The sequence below is a fragment of the Oenanthe melanoleuca genome, chromosome 1A (assembly GCF_029582105.1).
Source record: "Oenanthe melanoleuca isolate GR-GAL-2019-014 chromosome 1A, OMel1.0, whole genome shotgun sequence".
NCBI lineage: Eukaryota > Metazoa > Chordata > Aves > Passeriformes > Muscicapidae > Oenanthe > Oenanthe melanoleuca.
The window spans coordinates 7840193-7863448 of record NC_079334.1 but is presented as its reverse complement, the minus strand read 5'-3'; the positions used below and the strand labels follow the sequence as shown (position 1 = coordinate 7863448).

Genomic DNA, 23256 nt, shown 5'->3' with positions numbered 1-23256 from the left:
AAGGACTTCTGAACAATCTTCAGGCTGAAAAATATCTTCAGGGCAGATACGGAAAGAGCCTAAAAATTCTTAAGCAGAATAAAGAATGATAAATTTTTCATTTGCCTCTTCCAGTATTAGGAAACACCAAATGAAACTAGTAGGTGACAGGTTCAGAATAAGCACAGTTCATCTCACCATCTCTATTATATTCTGGAACTCTGTTGCAAAACTGTGTCTGTGCTCAAACTTTGCCCAGACCCAAAAGGCAATTAAAAAACTCAGAGAAGAAAAATCTATATATTCAATTAAAAGTAATGCTGGACTGCCTACCAGAGAAGGCTGAGAAAGTTAACACATCCAGTGATCATCAACATTTTATCTCTTCCACAGAGTTAGACACCAAGCCAGTGAAACCTCAACACTCTCCCTGAGAAAGGGCTTAGAGAAAAAGACACATGACAGAAAACAATTAATCACCAGAAAGAGCAAACTGAAATGAAGCAGAGGGCTTTAGGGGTCAGAAGTATAAAACTTGGTGACTAAAGGGCAGCCAAAACAGAGCACCTGGGGCTGGCAGCCCCAGGCAGGGACAACAGTGGGATGGTGAGTTATCCGAGCTGGTATCCCTTCCTGGGAGCCCACGGGCAGTCAGAAAAAGAGAACAGATTTTAGGGATGACTCATCCAGCCAATGTGCCTCTATTAGCACAACACTTGAGCATGTGCTTGATAGAACCATAAGGCCCATGGAAGTTAATGATGGTAATGTAAAATAAATTTTCCATCACACAGGCACAGGAGTTTTATGTAAAGCGCAGAGATAAAATCTGAACTTGCTGAAGGGCAAGTTCATCTGGAAAGATGAAACAGAGAGAGACCAGAGTGGCACAGACACAAGAGGGTATGGCAGAACTGCAAACTAAAAGGTGGGAATCAATGCTGAGCATAAAGACACTGAGCAAAAGCAGGAGGAGGATTTGTATCTCGTGCTTGAGGGGAAGCTGGGATCAAGGGAAGGTGTAGCAGACCTAGTGTTTATTGCAAGGCATAAACAAAGTCATAATCTAATGACACTAAGAGACTTGGATTAGACAAAGAACAAAATAAGTGGGAAAGCAAGCCCTGTGCATGAAGGAATAAACAGGGAAATCTGGCAGCAGCAAGGAAGAATGTCAGTGGAGGAAAAGTCGGTGCCAGAGTCTGTCAGTTACTTTCTCAAAAAACCAGTAAAATATTGAGGAAGAAGGAGAAGGTTGGGTTGGCTGTGAATTGCAAAATTATGGAAGGTACTGGAAGCAGCTATCTAGAAAAATCAAAATTGTTGGAGAGTAATGTCTTCCCAAAAAATGGACAACCAACAAAACCTTCTGAAATTCCTTCTCAATGGGAACGCTTTTAACCATTCTGCCATTTACTGCAGATTTTGTGAATATATTCAAGAGTATTGATAAACTGCTCTTTTAAAACAATCAAACAAAAACTTTATTTGAAAATTAAGTTAAATCTTTATTTTAAATTGCCAAGAAACTAAACAAAAACCTTTTAAATTGCTAACTTCCTGTATCTCAAAGATGCTCTTGCAAAAATATAACTCCAAGATCACCTTTCCCAAGCGCACGCTACCGTGAAATTGGAAGCATGCCTAAAAAGTCAGAAAATTAAGCCTTTTTTTTTTTTTTTTTTTTTTTTTTTTTTGGAATAAAAATGATGAAGAGAACATCACAAGAATGCCTTGGGAAATCTCCCTACCATTCTGAGAGGATTTCAGCTTACAGACATCTTCAGAACACTGTACAGCTGTGACCAGCAGGGAGGCAGATGGAGAACTGGAGACAAAAACAGTGCAGCAAGCACTGTGCACAGCCCCATCCTTGCTCAACAGCAATATCCCAAAGCATTTCTCTTCCCACACCATCAGATAAATAAAATCAGGATTATTTAGAAGGGGTAACCATATGGTTTGAATAATTTGTAAATGCTATTTTCAGCACATTACTATAATACATGGTAGAGACCTACAAAATAGGGTCAAAACTTGCTGTTTTATAACCAACCTGTTCCATTTGGGTGCAGAGACAGAGTTGATGGCTCTATATCAATTATTCCACATGCTGTTCCTACCTTCAGAGTTACAGAATGAGACAATTGTTCCATGTGGGGCACATTACTGGGTTCTTGAGCTCAAATAAATATTTATCAGCCTTGCTGATGATTATTTGCTAGTAAATATTTGTTTAAATTGTGAAGTCCTGACTTTCCTTTTTAAATTCCATTTCAGCCTACATGCATCTGTCTGCTTTGTGCCTTCCTAGTGCAGAATGCTGCAATATGTAGCAAAAAAAAAAGAAAAAAAGACAAGAAAAAAATGCAAAAATATCAACAAAACAAAGAAAGACAACACAAAAACTTGAAACCCATTACCCTTAAACCATATTCTTTCTCTCTCCAACTCCTTCATTCCTTCTCACCTTTTTTTATTAGTGAAGTCTTAGAATCCAGAAGCCACTTTTTTTCTAAATTGAGGTATCTGCAATGCTGCAGGAATAGCACTGATGAGGGTTTTTGTCTCGATACAGTGCACGCTTTCCAATTTTCACTGTCTTTTTTTTTTTTTTTTTTTTTTTTTTAGCATATACAAAACATTGCAGAAGCACATGTAAATCATCACTCTCTTGCCCAGTGGAACAGAATTTCAGTTAGCAATGCCAAAAGTTGCCTACAGAAGGCTTCTACATCTGGTCTGCTACATCCAAGGCAGCAACCACAGGCACACACGGTTTGCTTTGTTCAGAATTCATCTCTGTGGCGCAGCTGAGCCTCAGATATAAAAAAAAAAATCCCAAACCTATGAGCCCTCTGGGGTTAAACTGAAAAATGTTTTCAGTCACAACAACTTTTTGGGGGAGGCAGCAAAGCTGTAACAATGTAGGGAAGAGGTTTTATGGAAATCATTAAAGGCCTCCTGATTTCAATTGTTGCTAACACCAAGAAGTTGCTTAATGTACACTTGAGAGTGTGAAGGCAGAACAGATGAATAGTCTCACAAATCCTATTTGCTCAGTTGGAAAAATGCAAAAATATTTGTTGAAACTAAGGAAAAAAAAAATCAGATTCCTGCTTGCTGCCATTCAAATTTAAAAGTCAAATTAATATTCATGATTTCTGAGTGCATGATGGTTTTTTAACTGGGAGGCAGAAGGGGCAGATACAATCAGTAAACAAATTTACTGTCGAATCCACACAGAATCCAGTACCTACCTAGCCACTCGTTGAATTTTTTTACTTCACTAGGAAGCCCCAGCTCAGTAAAATCACCAGCATGTATTAACACATCTCCATATGGCATTTGGATGGGATCAGTTCTTGAGTGAGTATCAGAAATACAGACAAATCGTGTATATCCTGGAGGCTTGGGAGCGTCGTGGGGCACCGGATCAACCCTGTAGGAAATGCATCATAACAAGGTTATAAAGTATTTACGTACTTCTTCGTGTCTGCTTTGCAATTCTAATGCCACTTTTTACCTTTACAAAAGATTGCACAGACTTCTAAATCTGCCTGATGGAAGGATTTATTAAAACAAACCTAACACTAATGGGAGGTGTAAAAATTCTTGATGTTCACATCACAACATTTTCAGTGTGTGTTGGGCAGATAGATTAATTTAAAGAGATTAAGGAAAAGAGATTGGACTATGGCAGTAACTCTGACACACATACTTACAAATAAATCAAAGGCATTGCCAGTTTCAAAGGAAAAGTACTATCCCATTTCATTGTTTAAATATGATTACACTGTACACAGGGAAAAGATTTATTTTAGATACCTAAATACATTTAATTTTTTTTTTCTAATTATAACTCCTTTTCTGCAAGTTACTTAATTCCAGCAAATTTAATTAACACATTTTGGAGATATGTTTCAGTGTGTTAATGCAAAGCAACATAAAAACTCTCCTAACAGCTGTAAATGCACGCTAAAGCCTGACTATTGTCAGGACAAAGTGACGACTTTCTGGGCTTAATTACCCTAAATGAAATCAGATGCTGTGGGGGGTGAGGCTGCATTGTTCAGAACCCAATCTCTACATTCAAAACTGGAGGAATGAAAAGATCTAACCCAGTTTGATGAGACTCATAATTTACAAGAGGAAATCAGAGAACACCTCTCTGCTATAGGAGGAATACTTGTTTTCAAATCAATCTTTTTAACCTCAATCCATATTTTGTTTGAATACATAGAAGCAAATCTATCTATATGCAGCTATACTGTATCTGCTACTCCAGTTAGGGAATTCTGGTGGAAAAAAATCAGAAAGCAGGAGATGCAAGAGCTATATTAGTGTCACTAGAAACCAGAGAGATATACAGAATTGTTATGAAGTATTTTACTTTTATAACATTTCTTTTGAAAGGACAAATAAAATTAGTTTAGTTCACTGCTGCAGTATACAATGCATATTTCTATCCCTTGCTGGTTGTGCTTCAATTCAGGAGCTCACTTTTACATAAACAAACTCGGGGGAAAAAATTATAGAGATCTTTGCTTTTAATAATACCACTTCTGTTTACTAGGAAAATTTTCAAAAAGCATTTTATTGCTTAAAAGGTGTAAGATAATAAGCTTTAATCACTCAACCTTTTCTCTGTGTCAAAAAAATCTATGAAATTTATAGGCAGATAAACTGAGGTGGTTTTGACAACTTCACAGCATTAGTGAGAGGGTGAGGAACAAATCTAAAACACTGAAATCTTGCTAAATACAGAAAAAGGTCTTAGCATTTTCTACAATATAACTACAAAACCAGAATGTGAACCAATTATTTTGTACCCATCTTTCCCACATAGGAAGAAGAAATATTGGGGTTTTACAGGAAAACTGGAGGAGCAGCTTTTTAGTACAAACATCTTTCTGAAGTTCCAGATTTTGAGCAGAAAGTAGCTAAATATGAGCTGAGGAGTAAACCCAGCTGTGACCAAATCCTACCTAACTACATGCCAGGGGCATATGTAAGGCAGGATGCAGTGGGAACTCCAAAATTTGGATGGCCAAGAGTGCAGTTCTTGGACTCTGAGCAGCTGGAAACACCTGGTGTAGGGCTCGTGGGGATGGGCAGATGAAGAAGAGCTGAGATGGTAAAAATGCCTCTGTTTTGGAGGAGGAGGAGAGAGCTGCCCAGGGCAGGCTGCAAAGGAATGTGGGTGGGGAATGGTGAGGATTTGCCCTCAGGTGGGAGCTGTGTGAAGGATGATGCCCAAAATGAACCAGGATGCTTGGGTAAAAGTGATGAGGGGCTGGTCTTGGCTATCACTGTAGCTGCTCAAGCTGAAAGGATTAAACTTCAGTCCAGTAAACTGAATTATTGCCCAACCCTTCCCAAAGTGAATTACAGATGGCATTACTGAGCCAGCTTTAACTCATGAGTACTGCCTTGGCCAACATAAGGATTTGGACTGCTCTAAAACACACATTTTTGACTTTTCATGGCAGAGTAGCCTTTAAAGCAGGTAGTACTTCTCCAGAATTTTTTTAAAGCTCGGGACAGCAGTGAGTTGGGTGTTATGGAGCAGTGTGCATTTCACATAGGAAGATGTGAGGAAAGAACAACAGACTTACCATGGCAACCTCATGCAGCACATAATGCACATGCTTGGGATGGGGATGGGGAAGGTGTGGACAGCATTTTCCTGGTTGCTGAGGTATGTGTAACTTTTAAATTCTCTGCAACAGGCCAGAGAATTTTCGTGGGAAAAGGGCATCAGCACAAAAAAAAAAAAAAAAACCAAAAAAAAAAAAAAAAAAAAAAAAAAGAAACCCACCCAAATAAATGAGATGCAGATTTCTCATGTTGAAGTGATATGCACGCACTGAGACCATATATAGGTAAAAGCATATGTCAGGTTTCACAAACACATCGAAGTTGTATTACTGGAAATAATTTCTGAAGGCTCAGTCCCCATATTCTTGTGTAACGCATTCCCACAGCAGCTGTCACACCAACACCCAACGCACAGCTTGCAGCACGAGCAGAGGAATACAGATCTGCTGGTTATTTCTGTGCAAATGCTTTTGTTTTTCTTTAGATCAGTAGGAAAACTTGCGGAGAAACTGAAAAGCGAAGTTGGAGCATCTCAGAGCAAAAACACTTCTAGAGGTTAGTTTATACACTAGATTTCTGTACTGCAGGAAGGACTGAGACAGGCACTTTCCAGAAATGACTGATGGACTTGAAAACACTGGCAGAATTCACCACCCTTCCTGTCAGAGACAGCTCAGTCATCTCACGAGCACAGGGATGCCAGACTATGAAAGGTCTAGAAAGGGCTGAAATGTCAAATAAACCCAAACCTGCACAGAGGACCAAGGAAGATCTGCAAGACTGAATCCAGAAGAAAAGGAGCACACAACCCTCCCCCACGTGGTTAAAGTAGTTTGCTGTGAGTTCAGATGTTAACAGGTCTGTGTGAAATGTTTATGATTGCCTGCAACATCACTAATGGAGGTATTTTGAGCTATGCACAAAGCCTTCACCTCCCTGAAGTTAAGGACAAAACTTGCATGCACAGAAGCAGGGCTAAGATTTCACCCACAACAATCATGCGAATAAAAGGTGCTTTTGTCACCCTTTTAATGTCTACTTTTCCCTTCTTTGTTACTATTCTATTCACTGGTAGGAAGAAAAAGCAATCCTGCTGGTATTCAGAAACATTATTTACTATTTCTGTACAAAGAGAAAGCGTAGGTCAGATTGTGGTACATGTTTCAATTGATTTGGCCTGTTTTTCTATTTGCACAAGCTTCTTCAATAGTATTAATCATTCATGAGAGATTGCTAAACTTTTCTGAGGAACTATATTCTAAGGATAGCTTATTTTCAACTCCCTGCTTGGGTGCTGGGTTTCTATCATGTAGCTGACTGCCTAAGCCTCCACTACCATGATTTCTTACTGGTAAGAAGTTTAAACAGCATATTGTTGAGAACCAAGTGAATGCTAATAAATAACTTATTTTCAGCCCAGTAAAAAAACATTCAGCTTTTAAGACCAGGAAACAAATTCCTGAGTGCCCAGAAGCTGTCTGAATATTCACAAAGAATAGCTAAGCTTCCACAAATCAGGCAACCTGCATTTGGCATTTTCATTTGTAAAAGTATTTCTGAACCCACATTTGTTTGTTTGTACTTTTTCTACCATTTGCCAGCTCTATAAACAAAAGATGTTTCCCAGTGTTACCACTCAACTCATTTTACTGTTTGCATTTCAGTAGGATTTAAAAAACCCCAACACAGACCATAATATACTGCCCCCAAAAAATGAGTGTTTGCTCACCATCTTGATATACATGTTAGTCATCAGATTTTTTTAATATAATCTAATTTATGCCTGAGAAGCACTCACTAAATAGACACACAGCATTCAACCTGTCACAAGTGCTGAGTTTTTTAAGTGCAGAAATCATGACCTACGTTTTTAAGTTATCAAATCATATTATACACCAAAAATGTAAACTAGGTGACTATTTGTTCAATCTTCCTAAATGAAAAGAGTTCCCTTTAAAAAATGAAAACCAGCCATCTGATCTAAAGATAAGGCTGCTTCTCTCTTTAATAAACACAATAAAATGGTGCAGACATTTTTATTCCCTATAAAAATATTTTACAGTAGAATTTTATACTTAATTTATTTGTAATAGCTTTACTGTTTTGCTCTTCCTTCTGGCTTTAAACTTTATGGCAGGTTTCATTTCATAATTATAATTCTCCACTTTACGTTACAAGTAAATCATCTAGAGCAGTTAATTTTACTGATGTTGTCATTATATAAGAAGTCAGAAACAAACACATTATTTTAATTACTCTTTAAGCACTTGGCATTTTCGGAAAGTAAGTTGTCGGATGGGTGCCCACAGTATTTTATGTTTTGATATGAATTTTTCCCTTGTATGCAGCTGTAATATAACCAACCAAACAGAAACGTGTGCTGAACAGATCCAGGCTTGGTATTTCCAGCAGCCATGTACATCAATATGCAAGTGCACAAAGCAAACAAACATTATTAAGATTGCAGAAAGTATCATCCTTGTAGCATCTCGTGTTTTATTGCCACCGCTTGTTCTTTATTTCTCTTTGTAATATGTAAGTGAGGAAATACACCAGTGAGGAAATCTTTCTCCCATCTTTTAACAAAGTACTTTTCATATGGAGTGATTTCTTGTCATTATAGTAAATATTATTAGAAAGGCAGCACAACAGCCTTCTTGGAATTCTTTGTGACTGGCCCATCGACAAGGCAATAACCATTCCCAAGGCTGTGCCGGAGCAATGACTCCACCACAATACTCACATTTGCACGTGTGGGGGCTGGAACCGTCCCTGGTTAATGTTGTAGAAGGTGAAAGCCTGTGTGGGGTTGGAGCTGTACTCGTCCACCTCGATGATGAGCCGGCTGTGCTGGTGCCTCCTGGCTGCCATGATGTGGGACTGGGCGAAGGCCATGTCTGCGCGCGGGGCCGGCGCCCTCAGGCCACCATCTCTGCTATCTTCCTGCTGCGGGGGCCAGCACCATGGCAGCCCCCAGCCCAGCCAGCACAGCCCCCTGCCAAACACCTGCAGCAGAGGGGAGAGAGGCAGCGTCACCTGCGGCGCTTAACGCGCTCGGGATTCGCGGCATTCGGGGAAGGCGGAGGGATGAGGACAGTGCACATCACAAACTTGCTCTAATTAGGGGTGGAAGTAAACTTGCTACAGAACATAGCTCCAGTATTTCAGACTTTGAACCCAAACCCAAAAGACAAGACTGTCGTTCAGAAAGCCACATCAAATCAAAATTTTCCAAGGCAACTGTTGTTGTCGGGATAGGGGAGCGGTGAAAAGGATGTAGCAACAAACTTCCTTCATGCAGAAGAGAAGTAAAAGCTCTTTATTAAAGAGTCAAATCACACTTATATAGAGTAAATCATGGCAGCAAGGACAGAAGTGATTTCTTTGGTGCAAGGCAGGTAACACTCCTGGTGAACACGCATTCACAAAAACATCATATCCCTCTCACATCCAGCAGGTGCTTAACCACTGTTGTAATTCTTTCTCTCATGTTTTCCTTGACCAGCCTGAGAAAATCTAAGTTGTTTCTTTCCCTGCCTTTCACCAGTATCCACATACAAACATTTATTTTCTTCTTTATTTTGTCATAGAACTGATGAAGTTTCATTCCCCATCCTCCCTCAAAAAAACCCCACCAAACTTAAAACAGAATACAGGACTATGCACACCTCAAATGCAAGTTAATTGAACAAGAACTAGTTTAACTACATTTTTTCCAAGCTCATGGCATTTATTAGGGAGAAGCATTGCAAGTGCCTGTTCTTTACATCCACAGAAGAGAATGGCTTTCTGGCACTTGATCCTGGTTTCACAGCATCACTGAAGGAGCTCCTTGAGGAGGACACAGCTCCTTGGGTGAAGGACATAAATATGGAGAGCTTCCCTCTTCAAACACTTTTCAGTCAGTACTAGCCCAGCATTCTGTATTCACATGAAAACAGAGTGATTCCAAGGCTAACACACAGTTAAATGTTACTAAATATTGAAAAAATATAAAATCCATACAGGTTTTATGTTTGGGAATAAATTTTTCCCCGAAGGTTATGCAAGTCTAGAACAGCAGTACCGAAAATGGATAGGGGAAGAACAACATGAAATCAACTGGAATGCAAAGAGTATCCCCTAGAAACAGCAGAAAGTAATTTAAATGTGAATTTTGCTTTTATTTCCCAGTTTTAATAAAAAATGGATTATGAGCTATAAAGGTGGGTATTTTTACAGTATAACTTTGCATCCTTTTTAAAAGTTGTCTGACTTAAATATTGACTTTCATGCAAGCAGGGGCTCTTTTCTTCCAGGGAATACAAGCAATCTGACTCTCAAAGATGTATTTCATGAAAAGCCACGCTGGAATGCAGCAATTCACTTAATATGCAGAATTTTGGAGAGCAGGACTAGAAGCATTTTCTGTGGCCATGCTGATGTGCCTTTCTGCCATTCTGAAGGGACCACGGAGGAGAGTGATGGATGAGGGAAGCCTTCACAGTCACTCAAATTTTTAGAGCTATTTACAAGTACTTAGGTCCAATTCAGTTTAGTGGCAGTCAAGCACTTAAGCATCTTTAAAAATCTGGGCTGCAGCCCTCTGCTTAACTACCGCAGATGTTAAGTGCTCCAAGAAGTGGCAGGGTATTTTTGTTTGGGGAAATCTTGATCTCAGGAAGCCGAAATGAAAGATTCAGCTTGGTTTTTGTTGCTGGCTGAATGGCTGTAAGATGATGACAATTTGCTGTCACTAACAAGCCGCAGCAAAACAGCCTCAGAAAAAAAAAAAAAAAAAAAAAAAAAAAGGAGCAGATTCCTATCTACATGCCCTCCCTTCGAATGGAGTGGTGAGGAAATGCTAGAATAACAACAAAGAAAATTTGGGATTTCAAACACTTTCCGATGCCGCTCAGGCTACAGAAGAAGCAGCAGCACAAAGGAATGTGCCAGAGCAGGGGGAGGGAAGGGAGGCACGATCCTTGCAAGAATAATCAAGTATAAATTGCTGCATTTAGGAAATAAGAAATTATGACAGCAGATGTGAAGAACCTTCCCTAAGGAGCTTCCTGTATTAAATGATGCATTTGTAAAGAAGTTTGAATAGTCAAGGTCAGAGATTTTATAGGGGGCAAACTGTTCTAAGTGAACCTACTTCTGTTTGAAAGTAACTATTAGAACTGGTGACCTCTAGAAATATTCTCCAGTATGATAAAAAATTTATAATTCCACAGCTCTACACAAGGATTTAGAACCACCTGGAAAACACAGCTTTTTTTCTACAATTCAGGGATTGTGCCCACCTTACACACAGCTGAACCGGGGTTCCAAAGGAGTTAAGGCACTGCCTTAGGGACCCAGAAAACCCCTTTAGCCTGAGGAACACTCAGGAGCTCACAGAAGGTGAGGAAAAGCTGCTGGCAGCCTCCTCTCTGGGCTCTGTCCTTTACAACTCACCACAAGTCAGATGTCAAATCTGCTGCAGAAACTCTGGAGAAATGTGCAGGTACCCCAATATCCTCCCTTTGGCTCTCTTCCTCTTTCTAGGTTAGTGGAATAGCACTTGCAAGCATAATCTAACTCAAAAGACAGATTTGTTTGGGAACAGAAGCACATCAGGACACCACCCGACACACCCTTTAGTGCTGAAGATCTCTTTTAGGCAGGAAATCAACCCTTGCACACGGGAAAGTGAGTGAATCACAGCACTGGGCCAGCCTGAGAGAATGGCAGCAAACACCCAGCAAAAAGTTCACCCTATATACAGGTGAAAATCGGGAAGACAACCTGTCTCCTTTGATGAAAAAAAAAATTAAAAAAAAAAAAAGAAGGGGAAAAAATGTAACAGCATATTGAGCCTTCTGCTCAGTGACAGTCACTCACTGCCAGCCCTGGACACATAAAAAGCATAAAAAACATAAAAAGAAGGGAAGGGAAGGGAAGGGAAGGGAAGGGAAGGGAAGGGAAGGGAAGGGAAGGGAAGGGAAGGGAAGGGAAGGGAAGGGAAGGGAAGGGAAGGGAAGGGAAGGGAAGGGAAGGGAAGGGAAGGGAAGGGAAGGGAAGGGAAGGGAAGGGAAGGGAAGGGAAGGGAAGGGAAGGGAAGGGAAGGGAAGGGAAGGGAAGGGAAGGGAAGGGAAGGGAAGGGAAGACAGATCCTGGGGAAAAAAAAAAAAAAAAAAAAAGAACAGTAATCATAGAAATGCCTTGTGCTAAACAGAAATCTTCTGTGTAACACACAGGACCAGTAAGCATAATTCAATAGCAAGCTGATTTCAAGCTCATTTCAGAAACATACACAGATGTCTTTGAACCTTACCTTTCAGTCTATGGTTTTCTTCCTGCATAAGTGATTGGCTGACTACTGACATTCTTGGTGTTCGACAGAGCAAGCTGTCTCCTTCCAGCCTGACTGATAACCAGACTGACACCCATTACTCCCCTCTTTCTGTTTCCATTTCCAATAGTCCCCCAAATCGTAACTTTTTCTTTCTTTTAATATTCTGAAATGTATTGCTTTCCCAAACCACAGGATAAAATGCAGCAGGGAAATAATTATCTGCTGCTGTAGCATGCAAGTTTTAAAATTATATGCCCAGCATTACCAACACAGAGAGTTAAGACTCAGATCCCCACAGCAACAACATGCTAACCATCCTCTTCCCCCAGACTTATGGAGCTGCGGGATGTCTGCCAGGGAAAAACAGAGAAATGTAAAAAGGACTGCAAGAACATGAATACTAAAATAAATATCACAAACCTGGCTGTTGGAATCACAGACTGAGAAAAAGCTATTAAATCAGCTAAGCCCTCTCCTTACTGAAGGCAGGAATGGTCTCTGTACATTATTTTCCTGCTGTTTTTTCCAGTGTGTTCAAATAGGCCCCAAAGTCCACTGTGTGCAATGGACCCTGCTCCAGCCTCCAGAAGGTTTCACATCAGGCCATAAACTGTGAGGACTGAAACACCTCTCCTAAAGAATTACTGGACTAGGCAGGTAGGATTACCCAGATATACTTAAGCACTTTATTTACTTTATCTTTGTATTAAGATTTATTATTTTTTTACATTTTCAGCCAGAAATTTCTGGTGTTGTATCTCACCAGCATCTACATTAACTTCCCAGCCTTTTTATGCATCCTATTTATCTTTTTTTTTTTTTTTTTCATTTCATGACAATATTTTATTTTGATCTCACTTCTCCAGTCACAAATTTTACTTTATTCTTGGTTCACTCTCATGTCCACCATCTCTCCCCAAATCTCAATCCACTGACCCCACTGTTCTCTCCATCATCCACCCTTTGTCTCAAGTCTAAAGACACCACTGACACTTCTTGAAAATAATTCCAGCAGCACACAATATGAACCCAGAATTGAAGAAACATGGCTCAAGCAGATGTCGCTGAAATAATTAGAAACCAAGATAAAATATTGATGGTGATAATGATAGCAATAAAAAAAAAAAAAGTAATTAATGGGGAGAAAACCATAAAGGTCTTCTCTGTTGAGGAATGAACTTTGCTGGGTTGCAAACATCTGGAGGTCAAGGAGCACAGTGTGACTGTAGCACATCCCAGCAAGAAGCTGAACAGGGGTAGTTGCCAGATTTTCCACACCAGTGAGACAAAGAAAGAGACTGCTGGGACTCCTCTAGGCAGTACCAAGGTCAGGGGCAAAGATGCAGCTACAGAAAACATGTTCATTTAGCTCAGCCAGCCTGACAAGCTGGGGTTTGAGGAGGCAGTGAAAGAACAAAATGTAGTAAAAAAAACAAAACAAAAAAAACCCCAACATTTCCATGCAGCTGTAAAATATCAAAGCTGTATTTTTATTTTTTTTTACCAGGTCCAGGTCTTCCCTATGCTACAGTGCCCCTCATAAACTGTCAGATCACCCCTCACATGGGGAAGTAAACCCTTTATTTAAACCCCCAAAAATAACTAAACCACTGCAGACTATTCTGCATCAATGATCTGAATCATCACAGTAACATTTTTACAACCTCCAGCTTCACTATCACAAATTCCTGCTTTTGCTTTAACCTCCTGAAAAATGCTCATTACAAACTGACCACCAGAAAATGAACATACTGAGACTAGAAAAGCAACCACTTACTCTGAGAAATAGGCTGAAAATACTGAGGGTTTTTGCTAAAATGCCCATTTCAGACAGTTCAGATAGAGGCCAATCAATGGAATCAGTCTGCTATCTTCAGTTCTGCCACCAGAAAATGAATATTGAAATAATCCCAAAAAGGCATTATTCTGTGGGAAAGAATGAGCCAGGGAAATCACACTGCTGATGAAAACCTTACCAGGGAAATAAACTCTCCTCTTCCTCCTCTCCATCCTCTGGAACAGAATGCAGATCCTGGGAAAGCCTCCCCTTCTCAGCCTGGTGCTCACCTGACAAATGAGGACTTTAGAGGGAAGGCAGGACAGCCAAATATCATGGAGACACTTGTGGATTTTTACTTTGATCACTTCTGCTGATGGAATCATTAGGCTCCCTAAATGAATAAGATTTGTCGGAGATAAGAACATTTCCCATTGCATTAAAAATAAATAAACAAATAAAACTGAATATGCACTTCTCAGCCTTTTTATGGAATGTCTGAGGTGGTTTTCTGTGCCAGCAAATCTAAGTTTGATAACTGTTATCAGTCAAATAATACTCAGTTCTGTGACTGTATCTTTTCCCTGGAAGTCATAGCTCCTTCCACCCATATAAGCAAAATCAGGAAAATTCTAAATTCAGGGTAATTCTAAATTACCTGTAAGCCCCAAATCCCTACTCTTTTTGTCCTCTTCTGTTTGGAATCTCATATTTCACATGTCAGTGCATACTTTGGTGCCTCATCATATATCTCATGTATTTTTTAACTGCAGATCTGCAGGGCACTGAGCAATCTGGTTTCTAACATGGAAACAAAACAGTGACTTAAATAAAACCTCTTATTTCTCTGTAATTGCAATCACCTTAACCTGCACTGAGAAAAAAAAAAGGCAACAAAATCCCCCCAAGTTATTCTCACCATTCTAAAACACACATCACTGTTCTTCTCTGCAGGTTACAATGACCTGCTACATACAGCATGAGAAAATTCTTGGCTGAACTGTTTTTTCTTTACATTAGTTACTTCCTTTGCTCTAGAACATAAATATTGCATATTTCTCCACTTATTTTCTTTATAAAGAGCACTAACATACTTGTGAGCTTTAACTGTTATAAAAAGATTATATGGACCCAGCAAGTAGGAAAAGAGATAAATTATTTGGGTTTTGGGACTAAGTGGTAACATCCACTTCTGTGAAGTTTCATCCAAAAACATACTGCACCTACTGTACACCAAAGTTCTGACCAGGCATCCAGGAAAAGACAGAGACACTGAGTTCAGAAAACACAAAAATGGCACAATTACCCAAGAAATCCAATTCTGTATTTATTTAAAGCAGTTACCACTTAGAAACCTTCTTATTCAGTCGTATTTGGAATGATTATATGGTTTTAAATTACTTTTTCTTATTTCCCTACTTGGTTCCCAACACTATACAGTAAATGAATATTCTATTTATGAAGATCTAGTTTTATTTTGGCTCATTAGCAGTATCATTCTCTGAATCAATTTCTCATCCATACAAATAAACTGTTCATTTATTCAATTTGAAAAATCAACACAACCTAATAATCATGCTTTGTTTTCACCTTAAACTTCTGCTTTAACATATATCCAATATATTTTAAACACTGGAGTGCTCTAAGATTTACAAATAGACAGAATATTTGTCAAGGCTAAATGCATAATTGTTATCCTATATATGGTAGTGCCTGAATGTATAAAACATTGTCATATTTCAATGAAATATTTAAATGTATACTTTTTTTACAATAAAATAAAATCTTTTTCCTGAAAAATACATTATTTTTGCTCAATACTACCTTTAGCTATCTAAAAATACCTGCAGAGATAGCTAATCTATGTAAGTAATTACCTCTAGGGAAGGAAATTTTAAATAAATATCTAAGAGCCACAAAAATTATTCCTCACTCTAAAAAATTTGCCTTAGTCTGTGACAGTAATACATAATCTGCTATGTTTCTGTATACCCTGTGTATGTATTCATGCAGGAAAAATTAGAAGTCCCCAAATGAGAACACTCATTCTAAATGAAAATAGCCAAAAAAAACAGGTTACGTGGGGAAATTACAAAAAATGGACATTCCAACAGGAATAAATCAGGGTTGTGGGGGTTTGATTCTACATTCCAGTTTGCAATTTGTGCATGTCATCTGGTTAAACTCCTGAATCTTTCAAAATATTATTTACTGAAGGCTATGGAAGTACTGAGACATATTTAAGACACAGTTTGGTTTTAATTTTTAATTGAAGAATGCTCTTTTTCTTTACTCTTTGGTGGCAATCACATCCCCCTTTCCTAGCCTAGTTCGAGCTCTGCTGGGTGAGAGCCACTTGCCTGCAACACTCACTTTATCCAAATTGATTTCAGTGGAATTTGTGTGTAATAAATTGACAGGATCTTCCCTTTTCCTGCAGCAGCACCGCTCAGCTGTGGATTCTTTTCTACTGCCAATATTCTCATCTGATTTCAGAAAGAGAGCTGATGCTAACAACTCTTGAAAGGACAAGAGCACAAAAGAGAAGTGGCTTAGCCATCCCTGTAGCTCAAGATGAATGGAATGCCAAAGTACCAGCACAGATGTCAAAGGTGGGATGTAGAACACAGCTCACATGTAAATATATTCATGGTGATACTGCTTCTGAGATCAGTGTCTCTTTTTCTGCTCAGACCTGGAGATAAATTATAAAATTAAACAAGCAAACCTTTAACAGCTACATTTTTTTCTCTTACACACAAAACTTTGAAAATTAAGAATGCTGTCATATTCCTTTTGCTGTTTCCACTTCTCCCTCTTTCAGCTGCATCTATCCTGTGTCATCAATTCATGTCCAGGGAGGTAGTCAGAGGGTTTGTTACCTTTATTTTTCCAGGTATTGCCTCCAGGACTGATGTAAAGAAAAAACAGTCAACAGCCACTTCTCGTACCCTGAAGTGATGTCCACAAAGAGCCCCCTGCGTGGTCCATGTGAGATAAAGAGAACTGTGCACTGTCCATCAGCTGCTTGAAAAATTCCCTTGAAAATTTTTATTTGCACTGGTTTTCATTTGTGGCACAAAAGAAAAAACAAACAAACAAAAAAACAAAAAAACAAAACAAAAACAAAAAAACAAAACAAAAAAAAAAAAAAAAAAAAAAAAAACAACTATACAGTTTAGGGATGGAAAGTAACCAGAGATCAAAATGTAAAAATATCTGGGAGAAAAACAACAAAGTTCTGAAACGAACTCGCTGTACATCTTTTAAATTTTCTTTTCCTTCTGTTTTATTTGATCAACGTGGTGAAATCTGAACATTTTTTTTTATGTTGACAAACCTGAACTTTCCACAAATACCTTTTGAAATTGAGATTTATTGTCATTCTTGTTGAAGGTACCAGACAGTTAACCTCTGTCAGTAGCTAAGCTCTAATCCACCCCATCCCTACTACATTAGGCAAGGTGCCTTGAAATTTTACCAAAATCCACTCCTATTAGGGACAAAGTGTTGAGGGACAAAACTCAGAACAGCAGTACAGTATAGAAAACCTCCAAGCAGAAATATTTGGCTTTTCTACCAAAGAACCAGAGAGAAGAAAGGCTGTCCCACGAAGCCAAAATAATCCTTCTATCACTATATATTATGAATATCCACAGACCAGGTGAAACCCAGCAGCAAGTGATGCTGGACACTGCACAGCCCTGCAGTAAAACAGTCTCTGCCCCAGATTACAGAAACTCAACAAAGGATAGGGAGGAAAACAATGTAGCTCAGGAATGATCGGTGCAATGGCAGCACACCGCCTTCCTTCCATTTTCTTTTACGGAGAAGGAAAAAAATAATGCAAGATTAGCATCACAAAAGGCAGAAGTGGTGAGAAGATGGGATGTGATAAGAGCCGGTGAGAGGAGGGAAAAGGTGATAAGGAATAAAGTGTCGTGCAGGAGTTACACAGCGCGTTAAGCGAAGGGATGCGGCTCCGAGCAGGCACAAAAAGGAGACTTGTGCAAAACAGCCAATTAGGAAAAACAATCAAAAATATCAGTCACCATCAGCCTCCTTCATATGCTACTTGTGCAGCTGCTCTGCTGGCTTCAGTCTTTGGTTCGATGGCAAGACCCTCGATGCCATAAGGGAAGCTGGGCTGACTGCATGGCAGAGGAATTCAATTCAAAAGGCGGAGAGGACACACCACATAAAAAGTAAGCTTGCAAAGAAAAGTGATATACTCTTATTTTTTTAGCAGAAATATACAAATTATACATATGTAACAAGTGAGGGCTAATACTTGTAATCGAAATGTATTTCTGCATTGCACCTCTCAATCAGTAAAGACAAGCCCTGACTACACTGATATTAGTCTGACACAGACTACAGTACATTTAAATGATATCATAAACTCAGACTTTAATCCTGCCGCAAATCACAGTATTTTAAATCGTGACTGAATGGAAGAGACGCTAAGCATTTTGTGTTTAGGTTACAGTGATGAATCCCAAGTCAGTTGTGACTGCGAGTTGCCACATCCATACCACGATGGCTAATTGTTAATCCCAATACAATTCCCACTGCCTTGTCAAAGCACGGCAAAGGTGTCGCACTTGTTGACAGTTTCAACAACCAGGCCAAGCAGTGAGCAGTGCCCAGGAATGAACTGCTTTACCTCCAGAGGTGCTTTCTGCAGAACCAGGGAACAGCCAGTGCTGTGACAGCTCTGCCACTTTTTGCAATAGATCTTATCAGGGACTGTCACTCTGCAACCTCGCCTGAGCATCACATTCTCATGCTACTTTATTTGCAATTACATTGGCTAAAAAATGATTTTTCTAATAGAAGTTAAAGGATAACAATCCAGCGACCTTAAAGAGCTCTCTTACATTACCAACTTTGCTTATATTTTGGAACACAACCTAGAAGAGCCAGGATTTAAAACTAAGCGATTTTGAAAAGTTAGAAATAATAATTAGAGACACCTTTTCTCTCAGACACTCTCAGAGAGATGAAATTCACCTATGGAAAGTGATCACAGAACCCAAACCAGAACACCCAAATTAAAGTTTCCAGTGCTGCACTGTCTTATTTTGAAAGCTCACACTGTATGTTGCAATATTCTAATATTCCTTCATGTAACTGAACATGTGAAAGGCTCTTCCTTCAGCTTACCTTGCACATCCCGCATGAATTCTTCAAAACAGGATTCAGCAAAGATCAAATGGACTGCACTGAATTATTTTTATTATGTTTATTAACCAACTGAGATGAAAAGCATTAAAATTCTCAATTACAAATGCATTTTCTAATTACTATTTGATATTGTTTCCATATGTCTGAAAAAAAAGAAACTGACTGGGTAATTGACTAAGCAGTTACCTGGTTTCAGGGGATTTGAGTCGCCTTTCTTGGACTTCAGTGGCAGAACTCTAGCTGACTTAAAAACCAATGATCTCTTTATACATTTCTACTCATTCTACTAAATAGAAAAGTCCACTTCTGTGTCACTCTTCAGGTCAGGGGGACTGCACCTGCGGCAGCAGATCTGAACATGGTTGGTTCCTAGAAGGACATTAATCTAGAGGGGTTTTTTCTGCCTTAATATAGCATATTCAATTAAATAAATACTATCACAAACGGCACTATATTCTATGAACCATTAACTGAAGAAGCAGAAACATCAATGTCAGAGTCATCTATGAATGTATGCCAGATCAGAACTCCAGTCTGCTTTACATTCCTGCTGACAGTTCCCATAATGAGCATGCAGCATTAAATAAAAACCATGACCTGTTTAAACAAAGATCAGAGCACCAGCTTTATCTTTGCACTCTCTAATGTTTGTTGTTTGGCATCACAAACTAACACCAAAGCAAGTCTCTTGTTAATAGCAGCCCAGAAGGTTTTCATACAGTGCATGGGTGGATGGCTCTTGTCCACCAAGAACATTTGTATATCTTTAAAATGGGCATTTTACTTCATACAAAGATATTCAGGTATTCTCTGCACTTACTCTGCTTTGAATTTTACCACAGGAGATCAGGAAGAGAAGAAAGGAGATAGGCAGGATAATGTACAAGCAAGAAATTTTTAAGATTTGTTATGTCTCAGCTTGAGACAATGAAACAAACCTCAAGTGCCAAGCTGAAACTGTTTAAACATACCAGTGAAATTTCATGGGTAGTAACTAATATGAATCAGTTCACATACGTATCATGCATGGGAAAACTACTACATTTAATAATGTCAAGGAAATCCACAAACAAATAGAAATCAGCCCACCCCCCATTTTTGTAGTACACTACCAGAGAATTTACAGTGTCTGGCATCACAAAATTGTTCATTATATATATGTGCAACACAGATTGCCATTTTACAATGATTCTGTAACCGGTCTTCTCAGAAGATGCATGATTTTTTTGGTAGTCAAATTTCAGATGCACACTTTTAAAATGTAGCCTTGCATTATAAATATCTACCTTAGAAAAACTGAGAGCTCACTTCATCACAAGCCAATCACAAAGTTTAACAAGTTATCAATTTATCCAGAATATTCAAAGCTCATTTACACTGGTCTAAATTAACCACAAAATCCCTTAAACTGAAGTTGAAACGGCTATCAATACCATACATTATCACAGATCTCTCAATGATAATATTGTCAAGGTACAGACAGTGCAAGCAGGAATCTTCAACTGCTGATCTTCCGCCAAAGAGAATGGAACATTTAAAATCTGCCCGGTCTCTTCACGTTTCCCATCCCTACCCTCTGTGTTACCCACGGACAAGCACACTCATTTACAAATGTATTCCACACTACCCATCTGAAAGTGCGAGACAGAAAATGCTAATCCTAAGAAAGCAATGAAAAGAACAGAAATCTCTACCTAAACGTCCCCAATCTTTTTTCTTTTTTTTTTTTTTTTTTCTGCTGCTTTGAGAGTGCTGGATACCAAATAACATCGCAATAAATTACACGCAAACCGGCATGAATCCTACCAAACTTATCGAGCGGTTTCCTCCCGGAACAAAACTTTGGAGGTCACTCAATCCTCTCCTACGACAAAGGGAAGTTCTTCCTCTTCCATCACCCCTTCCCCCGGCTGTGCGAGGGGAAACTACGCGCGCACGGCTTTTCCACGGGGGCTTCCTTGGCGGTGCCGGTGACACTGAGCACGGCCGGGGGGGATGCGAGGGACCGGCGGCCCGGGGGTCGCAGCCCGGGGGTCGCAGCCCGGGGGTCCCAGCCCGGCCTCCGCGGCAACTCCGCGAACAAAGTAACTTGGCGGCGGGGCTCGGCGGGGCTCGGCGGGGCCAGGAGAGCTGGCAGGGCGCAGAGAGCAGCCCCCGGTGGCAGGCGGGGTCCGCGGGGAGCCGTGCCAGCCCTTACCTTGCTCCGCGCCCCGCTCCGCTCCGCACGGCCGGCGGCGGCAGCGCCGCGGGGCCGGGGCACGGGATGCTGCGGGCTCCCGGCGCCTCTCCCTCCGCCTCTCCCGATCCTCAGAAAAGCCCTTCCCCCCCTCGCCCCCCCTCCCGCCCGCCTCACTCTCTCTAGCTTTGGGGCATAGATATTATATATATATAATTTTTTTAATTTTTTTTTTTTTTTTTTTTTTTTTTAAAGAAGGCAAGGGGAAGCTTGGTTGGGAGAAGCAAAGCCCTGACGCGCTTGGGGGTGGGTAGGTGGGGGGTGCGGCTGGGGGGGTTTCAGACCCTCGCACGGCAGCACAGGCGGACCCATCCCCCCCGTCTGCTCGGTCCCCAGCCGGGGGAGGCGGTCGAACCTCACCGCCTTCCCCCGATCCCGCACCGGGAACGGGCCCTGCGCCGATCCTCCCGCCCCGGCCCCGACCCCATCCCTGCGGGGGCAGCGGCGCGGGGGGGGAGCCCCCCAAATACATACCCTGCCCGCCGGGGCTGCTTTGAGGACGCAGGATTTTGTGCGAGCGATCGTCTCCTTCTCCGGGAGCTCAGCCTCCCCTCCCCCCCGCCTCCCCTCCCCCGCCTCCCCCACCTCCTTTGGGGGGCCAGGAATCCCCCACTGCCGGCCCTGCCTCCTCGCCGCCCGGCCGGAGCGGGGATGCGCCGGGGCCGCGGCGCTGCATCGCCCCGCTGCTCCGTGCCCGGCTGCTCGGTAGCCCGGCGCTCAGTGGCTCGGTGCTCCGTGCCCCGGGATGCTCGGTGCCCCGGTGCTCGGTGCCTCGATGCCCCAGGGCTCTGGGCTCTCGGTGCCCCGGGATGCTCGGTGCCCCGGTGCTCAGTGCCTCGATGCCCCAGGGTTCTGGGCTCTCGGTGCCCCGGGATGCTCGGTGCCCCGGTGCTCGGTGCCTCGATGCCCCAGGGTTCTGGGCTCTCGGTGCCCCGGGATGCTCGGTGCCCCGGGATGCTCGGTGCCCCGGTGCTCAGTGCCTCGATGCCCCAGGGTTCTGGGCTCTCGGTGCCCCGGCTCCCGGTGCCTCGGGCTGTCCCCTCCCGCCGCGGGGCAGCGGGGGCTGCGCGGGGCCGCCTCCGGCGGGAGGGGATGCTCCGTGCCCCGGCCACAGCATCCTTGGCATCCTTGGGGAGCGGGTGTGTGCGGTGCCAGGCAGGAGCTCCGCGCCGGCCTTTCGGGGAGGGAGGGAGGGAGGGAAGGAAGGAAGGAAGGGGGTGCCCGCCGTCCCCCTGCTTCCCGCAGAGGTCAGGGCGAAGTTTGGCTGCGGGGGAATTGTCCGGGCAGCGCCCCCGAGCCCCCTTGGGCGAGAAGGGGCCGGGGGGACTCCGGAGGTGCGGTCCTGGCAGGGCACAGGGGATGGCCGAGGGAAGGTCCCTTCCCTGACAGCGCCTGGTGTGTTTCTCAGAGGCACCGAGCACGCACAGCATCCCTCTGCTTCGAAATCAGGCCATGGTAGAATCATAAATATATAATATTACAGTCCTATGATATTATGAGTAGAGAGCAGGAGAGTTAAATGCATGCATTGAGGAGAGGCGAATTACATGTAAAAGGCTTTACTGCACAACTGCAGAGCGATTCTCAAATGGAAAAAAAAAAAAAATAAAATCCTTACAAGAATAAATTGAATTCCTGCTCGCATGTTCCCGTATCTCCTGCTAGGCAAGAAAGCGTGCTGGATATCGAGCAACAATTAGTGGAGTTACATCTGGATTTGGTGCACATGGTGATCAAACAGCAGGCTGAAAATCCCGAGCTGGAAAACACCCATTCTGGACAGGAAAGCTGTACTTTGCACATTTCTTCCAGGTCAGGATGAAACAGACAGCGCTGGGAAATGTTCTGGAGGAAATAGAAGAAGCCATCGATTCCCACTCACGGTCCTGTCTGACCGAGCAGAGCCAAACTCACACACAGGCTGCCCCTGAGAAGTTCCCTGCTCTGGGCAGAGGCTGGGAACCCCAAAACTGGAGCTGAAAACCTTCCCCCACACCTTCCACTGTTGGCAAAACATTTGTATTTACCTTGAAAGTTTGCATTCTGACATGTCAGTGGTTTTGCAACAATATAAATGTGCTTGAGAAATTTTTGATCGGCCTAATGGTTAGGACCTATTAGAAGCTGCAGAACATGTTCACAATCAATTCACTTATT

General features: G+C 41.7%; 1 protein-coding gene across 4 annotated transcripts in view; it reads right to left on the bottom strand.

Annotated features, from left to right (window-relative positions):
- The window catches only part of MPPED1 (metallophosphoesterase domain containing 1), a 64482-nt gene extending 41490 nt beyond the window's left edge, over nt 1-22992 (bottom strand). The window contains exons 1-3 of one of the 4 annotated variants that reach the window (XM_056482081.1): nt 22718-22992; nt 8324-8586; nt 3240-3421 (exon numbers count right to left, since the gene is read on the bottom strand). In XM_056482081.1, coding sequence (XP_056338056.1) covers nt 3240-3421; nt 8324-8586; nt 22718-22744 — 472 coding nt within the window. In that variant the 5' untranslated portion in view covers nt 22745-22992. Of the gene's footprint in view, nt 1-3239; nt 3422-8323; nt 8587-21060; nt 21175-21573; nt 21648-22717 lie in introns of those variants that run through there. The other 3 variants (XM_056482082.1, XM_056482084.1, XM_056482085.1) reach the window with 3 other exon arrangements.
- Nucleotides 22993-23256: the final 264 nt, after the last annotated feature.